Source organism: Protomyctophum parallelum (assembly GCF_964188405.1).
Source record: "Protomyctophum parallelum genome assembly, chromosome: 21".
NCBI classification, from domain to species: Eukaryota; Metazoa; Chordata; class Actinopteri; order Myctophiformes; family Myctophidae; genus Protomyctophum; species Protomyctophum parallelum.
In genome coordinates, this window is record NC_139713.1 from 198,631 (window position 1) to 211,303 (window position 12,673).

At 44.1% G+C, this 12,673-nt stretch overlaps 1 protein-coding gene across 1 annotated transcript; it reads right to left on the reverse strand.

Moving 5' to 3' along the window:
• Positions 1–565: 565 nt before the first annotated feature.
• Positions 566–10,203, reverse strand: LOC310879638 (H(+)/Cl(-) exchange transporter 4-like; the record flags this gene model as incomplete). The annotated part of the gene is made up of 6 exons (XM_083794407.1): positions 566–652; positions 4,088–4,252; positions 5,600–5,888; positions 6,322–6,398; positions 9,379–9,459; positions 10,177–10,203. 6 exons carry the CDS (start codon positions 10,201–10,203, stop codon positions 566–568), a joined length of 726 nt encoding a protein of 241 aa, XP_083650533.1.
• Between the last annotated feature and the right edge of the window lie 2,470 nt (positions 10,204–12,673).

Here is a 12,673-nt window from a genome sequence, read left to right on the forward strand (position 1 = left end):
ACCTTTTCAGGATCCGCATCACACACACACACACACACACACACACACACACACACACACAGTCAGTTTGTGGGAGGGGAGATAAAAACGGAATAGTAAAGGAGACGAGGCTGGCAGACATACAGCTTCATTCACTGTGGCTGGGCAGATACAATGTATCCACTCAAAGCACAGAAACATCAACGGACAGTGAAAAGGTTAATAATGTAGTAGTAGTAGGTGAGAACATTAGATTGGATGAGGCCAAACCAGCCTCAAATAGGAAGGTCACGCTAATGAGACTAGGTGGGTGGTGTGGGGCGGCGCTAGAACATGACACGGAACTAATATATTTTATGATGAACGACGGCACCGCTCACAGGGTCTGGTCACTAGATGTCCAAAGGGCCAAAGGAAAACTAGATGTCCAAAAGAGATAATCAGATGACTGGAGGAGGGCGGTTGGTGGTGTCCTACCTGTGACGTTGATAGGGACAATGTCTGTGGGCACGTTCTTGGCCACCTGCCTCATCTTCTCCTCCGGGGTGGGCAGGGGGGGCGGGCCTTTTTCCACGCCGCCTGTCCGTCAGGCACGTCCACGCCGTCCTCCTCGTCGTCGTCCCCGCGGGGGGGTCTGGGGCCTCATGGAGAGCAGGGACGACGAAGCCGTGGACTGCATGGGGGGAGAGAGAGACAGAGAGAGGAGGTTAAAATGAGAGAGCCTGATTTAACCTTGTTGATCAACTGTCTTTGAGATTGGGCTTCAGGCTACACACCTGAGCCTCTGAGGAGAGGACAGGTTTGTGTGTGTGTGTGTGTGTGTGTGTGTGTGAGTGAGCGAGCGTTGCACATCTGTGGCTGCTCTCTGTTTACTACTAATCTTCTTCAGAGCAGTTGAGCGCACCCAGAGACACACACTCATGGGTTATTATGTATCCAAAGGCTGTGACCTTTAGAAGCCGGGGGTGCAGTAAACATGTTCATGGTCAATCACACCCGAATGGTTGCATGTGCGCACGACACACGCGCGCACACGCGCGCTCTCACACACACACACACACACACACACACACACCCCCCCCCATGCAGGCGAGGAGGGGATCTGAATAGATTGTTGCTACAACGTGAATCCTTTTGGATTTACACTTTAAATACAATGTCCCCAAAGGGAATGAACGAGGACTTCCCCATCAGCCATTTTTTTAAATATTTATCGTATGCTGTATATATTTGAATTGTTGCCTAAGTAATAATACCTGATTATGTGAATCACGGTCTTAGATTCTATAATAATCATGATGTCTGTCACATTTTACAATTTAGGCATTTAGCAGACTCTCTTAATCCAGAGTGACTTACATTAAGCAAGAACAAAAAAAGCATGGGAATACATCACATAAAAACATTTATCAAGAAACATGCGTAAGCTATGAAAGTAACGGTGGAATATCTATATAATGAAACATTACATATAAACTATACATATCAGGGCTCGAGATTAACGGCGTCCCGACGTCCCGGGGACGGTAAAATATCTATATAATGAAACTATACATATAAACTATACATATATACTACTATGCTATACATATGTACTATGCCGTGCTATGACTACATACAATGCAATTATAGTGCTGTCTACATAACATGCTATAAGTCTGTATCAAAGACTGGGAGTGATGCTGCAGTTCTGACTGCAATGGGAAGTGCATTCCACGGGGCAGCCCGTGCCCTATACACACACACACACACACACACACACACACACACACACACACACACACACACACACACACACACTGATTAAGGTAAGCTGTGTATGGTTAATTGCTTCTCTGTGGGTGGTAGGATCCTCCCCTATAAAGGGGAGACTGCAGGCAGAGCTAGTCAGTGATGCTCGGGCAGGCATCATGCTGACAGCCCAGTGAGAGAGCTGCTAGGGCCCAGTCCAGGGGCATAGCCTAGTGCAGTTTGGTTATTTTTCCATTGTCCTAAGTTTTGCATTAGGTATTCTTGAGTTCTTCATTTTGTACTTTTGGCCAGTATTGTTTTTGCAGTTTGATATTCTTTCATTGTGAATATCTGCACCGGAGCTGGAGTTGGGAGAAATAAAATCCACAAAAAGCATCGCTGACGTTTTTGGAGCCTTGGCCCTCGGGCAACTTCACAATGTCCTTTTGCTTATTCCACTGTTGTGGATTTGAGAAATGTGTATTTGTACTGTATTTAATGATATTTCATTAATTGATCTAATGACCATGTTGTGTTGGTTCCACCCACTGACTACTAACGTGAGTACAGCATCTTGCAATGGGTCTGGTCCACAAGATTCGATACACCACTAGGATACCCATGTACCTGTCTAAATACTTCCTTAATGTAAACGAAGTCCACACCCACAACACCAGAGGGAGTGCAACAAACCATGTACAACACAGATTCGGCACAAACAAGGGACTAAATTCTTTTCGCTCCTATGCCACCAAAATGTGAAACGCCCTACCAACAGTCATTAAGACATGTGAATCCCTTGACTCCTTCAAAACCGCTCTCAAAGGGCACCTACGGATGGCTGCAATTCTAAACTGGCCTCTGTGAAATCTGAATCCCCCTACCCCCCCCCCTTTCCCCTCACTGTATATGTATATTTTCCCTTTTGCTTCCTATATGATGAATTCCTGTTCTGTTCTTTAACTACATAGAAATGTCTATTTGTATGTCTCTTAATGTTTTGATGAATTGAACAATGTGGACCCTGTTGTAAACAAGTGTAATGCTTAATTGGGTCGTCCACTCACAGTTAACAGTCTTTGTATTGAGTTTGTACTTGAAATGTACTGTAATTCTACAAACTGTTAATAAATATTTCAATCAATCAATCAAACCCGTGGCCGTGGGTGTCTATTTAAGTGGGTGGATCACTGACATATTGAGTTTGACCAGATGAAGAGCCTAACCCTCTAGGTGGCGCTGTCCTACAGGAGGACAGTTATTAAACAATGTTTTTGAGTGTAAAATCAGCCATTACGACGGCATCAAGGCCCGCCAAAATACATTTTAGTCGACTAAATCAACCATAGATTTAGTCGACTGAAATCTTATGACATTTAGTCGACTAAAACTAGACTTAACACCAAGACATTCCGGGTCGACTAAAATGTGACTAAAAACTAAACGAAAACTATACATTCGAGAGACAAAAAACGTCTAAAACTAAAAATCATTTAACCCATTTTGGGGCGGGAACCCCTTTTGGCGTTAGCATTATGTTATGCTTTAGCTATTGAAAAATAGCAGATCTACAAGCTCATAGCGCGCCACCGAGTGGCGCTCTATGAGCTTGTAGGTCTGCTATTTTTGAAAAAAATCGAAGAACGACTGACATAGAAACATAACTTTTTCAGAAAACTGTCAGGATGTAGACGACGTTTTTAGAATCTGATCTCAGGTCAAAACGGGTTAACCCATTTTTTTACCCACATTTGGTGTTAGCATCATGTCGTGCTTTAGCTATTGAAAAATAGCAGATCTACAAACTCATAGCGCGACACCGAGTGGCGCACTACGAGCTTGTAGGTCTGCTATTTTTGAAAAATCGAAGACACTTTTAGAATCTGATCTCAGGTCAGAATGGGTTAATAATGAAACTGTCAGGATGTAGAAGACATATTTTAGAATCTGATCTCAGGTCAGAATGGGTTAATTTTCCTGCGACCAAAACCAACCGACGGCGTCTGTCTCCCTCTCTCTCACCTGCGTGAGCACGGCGAGCGGCGGTGGTGAGGTGACCACCGCTCCGGTGGTGAGCTGACCACCGCTCCGGTGGTCAGCTCACCACCGCTCTGGTGGTGAGCTCACCACCGCTCCGGTGGTGAGCTGACCACCGGAGCTGAAATAACGTTGAGCGGTGGTGAGTAAAAACAGAGAGAAGGGCTGGAGCGGTGGTTTGCTCTTCACCGCGGCTCAGTGACGTCATGTTGTAGTTCGGTGGTCACCTCACCACCGAAAACCCAGACTATGTATGAGCCTTAACACTCACCCAGACAGCCCCCCCCCCCCACCATGGTGTAGAGTCTAACACTCACCCAGACAGGCCCCCCCCCCCCACCATGGCATAGAGTCCGGGGGTGACGCAGTTGGCTCCCGGGCGGCACCAGTTCTTGAAGATGATCCAGTCGTGGTGGTGGAACGCCATCTGCTCCACGGCGATGCCCACCATGCGCCCGGCGATGGCGCCCACCGCCATGCTGGGGATGAACAGGCCCGACGGGATCTGGGGGAGGGGCACATGGGGGAGGGGGAGACATGTGAGACATGAGACTGAACAATTAACCCATTCTGACCTGAGATCAGATTCATAGAGGTTTCCACTGGACACACACTGACTGTCTGACTAAAATTAATTTACGGCTGTTATCAAAGCAGACCTGGGCTTCCATAACACCTCAACAGTGCCACAGGCTGATCACCTCCATGCCACGCCCCATTGATTGATTGATTGATTGATTGAAATATTTATTAACAGTTTGTAGAATTACAGTACATTTCAAGCACAAACTCAATACAAAGACTGTTAACTGTGAGTGGACGACCCAATTAAGCATTACACTAATACAACAGGGTCCATGTTCAATTCATCAAAACATTTAGAGACGTACAAATAGACACTTCTATATAGTTAAAGAACAGAACAGGAATTCATCATAAAGGAAGCAAAAAGGGAAAAGAAACAGAATATACAGTGAGGGGAAAAGGGGGGGGGGGGGGGTGTGAAAATGTGTGAAATAATGTGTTCAAAAGTAGCCCAGACCAAGTAGTAACTGCATACATTAATATACTTTTCAGACATTTCTCGTTTTAAAAAAATCATTTTTTTAGTGGTCTCGTAAAATATTCTAATTCATTGAGATGAATGATGATGATTTTATTTTCATGAGCTGTACTCTGTAGCTCATCAAGATTAAAACAAAAAAATGTTTTAAATACTTCACTTTATGAGTTGAGAATAATGGAATGGAAGTTTCACTTTTTTAATTATATTACAGGTGAAAATGAACTTTTACAAAATATTCTAATTCATTGAGATGGAGCTGTAGAAACAGTTTAGAAGCCTTTTTTCTTTTTAAATGGGCTTAGTTATTTAACCCTAATTTAACCGCAGGAACCCCTTTTGGTGTTTTAAATATTATTATTGTAAATATGTTATTATTTAGCTATTGAAAAATAGCAGATCTACAAGCTCATAGCACGCCACCGAGTGGCGCGCTATGAACTTTCAAAAATAGTGAAGAGGATTTAGAATATTTGTTTTTAATTTTGAGGTCTAATTCTGAGGCCTAAATGGGGTTTAAGAGACGGTATACCTTCATGCCGAACGTGAATAATAATAATAATATAATAATATTTATTATTAATATACCTTCATGCCGAACGTGAATAATAATAATAATAATAATAAAATAATAATATTAATATTAATATACCTTCATGCCGAACGTGAATAATAATAATAATAATAATAACAACAATATAATAATAATATTATTATTAATATACCTTCATGCCGAACGTGAATAATAATAATAATAATAATATAATAATATTATTATTATTAATATACCTTCATGCCGAACGTGAAGATGGTGATGACGATCTTGAAGACCAGCGCCAGCGCCAGCTGCCAGAGGGCGCTGTAGACCCCGGGGCCCGCGGGCCTGTCGGGGATGTCGTCCACGGGCCGCGACATGTTGGGGTTGTTGACGTAGTCGCACAGCTGCGAGGACTCCAGGGCGCCGCAGTCGTTGAACAGCTCCGAGATCAGCTCCGACGTGCTGCGCCGCGTGTACGGGTTAGGGAACGCCACCAGGGCCGTGATGCAAGTCACCGCCATCACCTCCAGAACCGGGTACCTGGGGGAGGGAACAGGGTTTAGTGTCACCTCCAGAACCACCTCCAGAACCGGGTACCTGGGGGAGGGAACAGGGTTTAGTGTCACCTCCAGAACCGGGTACCTGGGGGAGGGAACAGGGTTTAGTGTCACCTCCAGAACCACCTCCAGAACCGGGTACCTGGGGGAGGGAACAGGGTTTAGTGTACCTCCATAACCACCTCCAGAACCAGGTACCTGGTGGAGGGAACAGGGTTTAGTGTACCTCCAGAACCACCTCCAGAACCGGGTACCTGGTGGTTGCGGACCAAATACATATAACAAAGATTTGAGGCACAGTTTCACGACTTTTAAAAAATAGCTTGTAGATCTGCTATTTTTCAACAGTTAAAGTATAACATAATGCTTGGAACACCAAAAGGGGTTCCTGTTTTGAACAGGTTAACGGTGGTTACCTGCCCAGCTGGGTGGTCTTAGAGGTGGTCTTAGAGGTGGGTTTAGAGGTGGTCTTAGAGGCGGTCTTAGAGGTGGTCTTAGAGGTGGTCTTAGAGGTGGGTTTAGAGGTGGTCTTAGAGGCGGTCTTAGAGGTTCCTACCTGCCCAGCTGGGTGGTCTTAGAGGTGGTCTTAGAGGTGGTCTTAGAGGCGGTCTTAGAGGCGGTCTTAGAGGTGGTCTTAGAGGTGGTCTTAGAGGCGGTCTTAGAGGCGGTCTTTTTTATGTCCGATGTATGTATATTTAGTTCATAGAGTAACTATAATTGAAGGCATTTGAAATTAAATTAAAATGTAACTTTTCAGGATTCCAAAAATAGCTGATCTACAAGCTTGTAGATCTGCTATTTTTGCTATGAAAGTAATATGCAATGTGGCCCTCCGGAGTGAGTGTGGAACTATAGTGGCCCTCCGGAGTGAGTGTGGAACTATAGTGGCCCTTCGGAGTGAGTGTGGAACTATAGTGGCCCTCTGGAGTGAGTGTGGAACTATAGTGGCCCTCTGGAGTGAGCGTGGAACTATAGTGGCCGTGATGTGACATTTTTCACAATCCTTATTGCTCTCTTTTGTAATATGACCAATGTTTTAAGTTACTTTTATAGGTATTACCCCAGATCTCCACACAATAATTAAGATATGGTAAAACCTGGAATAATACGGAATGTACAGTGCCCCTTGATTTAGAATTAGTTTTGATTTCCCCAGTATAGAGACAATTCTTGCCATCTTAGCTCGTACATATGAAATATGGGGTTTCCAGCTGATTTTGTGGTCTAGTATCACTCCAAGAAATGTTATTTGATAAACTCATTCTATATTTACAGTGAGTGTGGAGTGAGTGTGGAACTATAGTGGCCCTCTGGAGTGAGTGTGGAACTATAGTGGCCCTCTGGAGTGAGTGTGGAACTATAGTGGCCCTCTGGAGTGAGCGTGGAACTATAGTGGCCCTCTGGAGTGAGTGTGGAACTATAGTGGCCCTCTGGAGTGAGTGTGGAACTATAGTGGCCCTCTGGAGTGAGTGTGGAACTATAGTGGCCCTCTGGAGTGAGCGTGGAACTATAGTGGCCCTCTGGAGTGAGTGTGGAACTATAGTGGCCCTCTGGAGTGAGTGTGGAACTATAGTGGCCCTCTGGAGTGCGTGTGGAATTTGTGATAATGGGTAGATCTCTCACCGTTTGGGGGTTAGCGGCCCCCAAACCAAAACTGCTCGAGCGAGGGAACCACGACGCAGTGGAACGAGGATCATCGTAAAGTCGTGTCGCTCGCCACCGCCACACAGAGAGAACGGGAGTGTGTGTGTGTGATAAAGCTAATCATTGAATGAGTATGTTTCTATACACGCATGTTGAACGATTATATGTCAATAAAGCATATTTTGTGGTTGTGTGTGTGTGAGTGATTATACGTCAATAAATCATATTTTTGCATTTAGGACGACGCTGGTGCAGGTGTTGTGTCTGGAGGTAAGATTATTTATTTTACTTGTATTATTTACTTGTATTATTCTAAATACATTAGGCCTGTTGTAATTGGTGAGACTTGTTACATTCAAGTTGGCGTACTGTGTAAATGTATTTTTTTTGCACATCATATAAATAAATATATCTATTTATTTGATGTTTCTAGGTGCTGAGATCAGCCAGCCTCAACCCTCACCCCCCAGATCCAGTCCAGCAAGGCCTGGAAAAGCCAAAGGCAAAGGCAAGTGTAAGAGAAAATACATTTGTTTTGCTTTATTTCTAAAACTTTTACACATCACATGTGACTTCATTCATCAGAATTGCCAGCATAAGAGCATCATTGCCATCTAGTGGTTGTTCATCGGACTACATGTTCGTTATGTTTGCCTAAATGTTTTCTGTGTGGATACATCAGCACATTATTTATTTTACTTAATTATTTTAAATACATGTAGGCATGTGTAGACCGCTTATCTGTACTCGGGGGCAACAGCTCCACCAGATGTCACAACAGTATTGCATTTTATCTAAGTACATGTAGGCCTATTGTAAATGCATATATTGTATTTCTATTAAATAGAAATAGAAATTGTATGTCTGTTCCTGGTGAAAGTAGAGCGTTATATATATGGTATGTCTCTGTCACTATAATAGAGAATATGTTATGGGCATAATAGAAGTGTGCTGTGTACAAACAAATGAAGATAACTACCAAAGGATTTTCCTAGAGGCCTGTTTAGGGTGAAACCGAGCTGTATAAAACTGCCTGTATCTAAAGAATGCAACATGCTACAAACATAATTGTTTTTTCTGGGTAAAGAGGAAATGCTCCTCTTTCAATTGGTATATTCCGTGACATGTTCACATTATTACAAAAATATGCTATTGGTATATAAATGTGACTGGTCAAAACTTTGAGATGTTTTTCTAAAGTGTTGGACTCATTCAAAAGCCTATATTTTGAAAACTGAAAAGGATAGAAAATGTATCTCTTTTCCTGGTGAAAGTAGAGGATTCTAGCTTTCATTTGATGTCTGACATGGTATTGCATTATATAACACAGCATAATGATATGTGTCTTGTAATATGAATGATCGAAAACGAGATACTGAAAAGTGCTAGACTGAAAAGTGCTAGACTCATTCAAATGGCTACATTTTGAAAAGTAAACATGATATAAATTGTATGTCTGTTCCTGGTGAAAGTAGAGTGTTACAGCTTTCATTTGATATATGGTATGTCTCTGTCACTATAATAGGGAATATGTTATGGGCATAATAGAAGTGTGCTGCAAACAAATTAAACGAAATACCAAAGCATTTTCCGAGAGGCCTGTTTAGGGTGAAACCGAGCTGTATAAAACTGCCTGTATCTAAAGAACGCAACATGCTACAAACATAACAAAAAATTCTGAGTAAAGAGGAAAGATTCCTCTTTCATTTGAGATGATATTGTCACATTATGAAATAATATGCAATGGGTCTTCAAAGTTCAATTTCCGGCAAATGAGAAGAATGACTGGGATAAATTAGGGCAGTCAAACTGTTTTAATTTGAACCCACCTCTTCCAGACTGAAGAGAACTCCTCCAATAGGAGCTCCGAACGCCACCGACACCCCAGCGGCCGCTGCTGCTGATAGGACCTGGTCAGAGACACATACAGCGGTTTAACGTTTTGGCTGCTTCTGATTGGACCTGGTCAGAGAAACATACACCCTTAATGATTGGACCTGGTCAGAGAAACATGCACCCTTAATGATTGGACCTGGTCAGAGAAACATGCACCCTTAATGATTGGACCTGGTCAGAGACACATGCACCCTTAATGATTGGACCTGGTCAGAGACACATACACCCTTAATGATTGGACCTGGTCAGAGACACATACACCCTTAATGATTGGACCTGGTCAGAGACACATACACCCTTAATGATTGGACCTGGTCAGAGACACATACACCCTTAATGATTGGACCTGGTCAGAGAAACATACACCCTTAATGATTGGACCTGGTCAGAGAAACATGCACCCTTAATGATTGGACCTGGTCAGAGAAACATACACCCTTAATGATTGGACCTGGTCAGAGAAACATGCACCCTTAATGATTGGACCTGGTCAGAGAAACATGCACCCTTAATGATTGGACCTGGTCAGAGAAACATGCACCCTTAATGATTGGACCTGGTCAGAGACACATACACCCTTAATGATTGGACCTGGTCAGAGACACATACACCCTTAATGATTGGACCTGGTCAGAGACACATACACCCTTAATGATTGGACCTGGTCAGAGACACATACACCCTTAATGATTGGACCTGGTCAGAGACACATACACCCTTAATGATTGGACCTGGTCAGAGACACATACACCGTTCATGTTTGGTTACAAAACTCGCCCGAACACTTTTATTAATAATGTGCATTCCTCCATCCTCCATCACACCTATTTTACACATTTGCATAAAACGCAGTCAACGTACGTTGACTACTGTTCTTCACTGAGGAAAGCTGAATCAAAACTGAGCTTTTTTTTAAAGATTTGTTTACAAAAATGTTTAGATTTTCATTATCGTGAGAACGATGGCTTCCATTTTCGCATTGCAACTTTCCAGGACTAGAAGGCCTGCAGTTTTTATTAGCTTGTATTCCCCATCATTAATGTAAGTCGCTCTGGATTAAGAGTCTCTGCTAAATGCCTAAATTGTAAATTGTATGATGACTAAAACTGAGGCTAAATATATCGACAATTTTGTCAACAAATACAAACAAGGCTAACGCCAGGGCTCCACCAGGCGCGTTGCATTTCCGTCGCGTCCTGCTCGCGTCATGGTCTTGATCTGTGTGGCAGAACATAGAAGAATAATACGTCTCGGTTAATGACAGTCAGGTTCAACTGGCTGACTGGCTGACAGTGGGCAGACAGTGGGCAGTTCAGAAACCAGTCTGTGTCTCATAGGAGGGCTGTGGGCAGGTCAGAAACCAGTCTGTGTCTCATAGGAGGGCTGTGGGCAGGTCAGAAACCAGTGTGTGTCTCATAGGAGGGTTGTGGGCAGTTCAGAAACCAGTCTGTGTCTCATAGGAGGGCTGTGGGCGGTTCAGAAACCAGTCTGTGTCTCATAGGAGGGCTGTGGGCAGGTCAGAAACCAGTCTGTGTCTCATAGGAGGGCTGTGGGCAGGTCAGAAACCAGTCTGTGTCTCATAGGAGGGCTGTGGGCAGGACAGAAACCAGTCTGTGTCTCATAGGAGGGCTGTGGGCAGGTCAGAAACCAGTCTGTGTCTCATAGGAGGGCTGTGGGCAGTTCAGAAACCAGTCTGTGTCTCATAGGAGGGCTGTGGGCAGGACAGAAACCAGTCTGTGTCTCATAGGAGGGCTGTGGGCAGTTCAGAAACCAGTCTGTGTCTCATAGGAGGGCTGTGGGCAGTTCAGAAACCAGTCTGTGTCTCATAGGAGGGCTGTGGGCAGGTCAGAAACCAGTCTGTGTCTCATAGGAGGGCTGTGGGCAGGTCAGAAACCCAGTCCACCAGTGACCCGTCTGGACCTCTGCTCACCTCAGGGATCCCGGAGCCACAGGCGTACGGAGCGAACACTCTCACTAAGGACACGGCCAGGAAGGAGAACAGCAGAGCCCACAGGATGTACAGGAAGTAGTTGAGGAGGTACGACCCGGCTCCCTGGAGGAGGAAGATACAGAATACAGAATGATGTGGTTATGGTTATGGTTATGACGCCCCATCTGAAAACATGTAGTTCCAGGGACCCCCCCCCCCCCACCAGGGGGGGGTTATGGTTATGACCCCCCATCTGAAAACATGTAGTTCCAGGGACCCCCCCCCCCCCCCCACCAGAAGCAAAGATTTGAGTTAAAAACATTCGCCCTGAAAGAATATATATTCAAAGATTTGTTCCACGTTTTCAAGACTTTTAAAAAATAGCAGAACTACAAGCTTGTAGATCTGCTATTCTTTTCAATAGCTAAAGCATAACATAATGCTATAAACACCAAAAGGGGTTCCCGCCCCAAAATGGCTTAAACTCCCAAACATGTGGGTACAGAATGCTGCTGACTGTGTTGCTGCGAGCTGGGTTTTCTGCACTCAGCGTTGCCGTTCTGAACGGGAGTGATCATTTAGTGGATTGTAGGTTTTGAACAAACCAACACTTAGTTACCACTTACGACCACGTTTATCCAGCCTGCCCCTCTGACTCCACTCCACTGTGGAGGTGGCTGGTAGCAGCCAGCTGAGTCATCGTGGTAGCCTGCCCTACATGTCACGCCAGACACACACACACACACACACACACACACACTAAGGCTGTCCCCGAACATTCAGGGTTCGAATGTTCGCTCGTTAAGGTTGGCACTCGAATCTTAATTTATGGCCTTGAACCATTTGTTTTTTTAATTTTTATTATTATATTTTTTTATTATTATATATATTTTTTTTTTACTCCGAAATATATCTCGGCGAGAATGCGATATGCATAATAAGAGTACTATGTTCATGTTGTGTTTACAATAATTTGAAAGTCCTGCAGACGGCAGAAGAGACAAACACAGTAACACACACACACTCAATGCGCTTCTGAGAGTAGCCTACATACACAGGTGGAACAAATTAATGAAACGATGAAACTAACGATCAAGCTACGCTCTCGTTGCCTGCCAGGCTGCCAGCAACTCATTCAACTCATGGCTCATTTTTATGGAATGATGAGCTCGCATCAGGGAGTAGCTGACCATTTCGTTGCCCTACTCGTAGGATATTTGTGCTGCACCCCTCCCGACGAGAGTGCTGCGAGCCTATTCCTCCTGCAGTCGCAGATCGGCCATTTTCGCTGTTTGCGA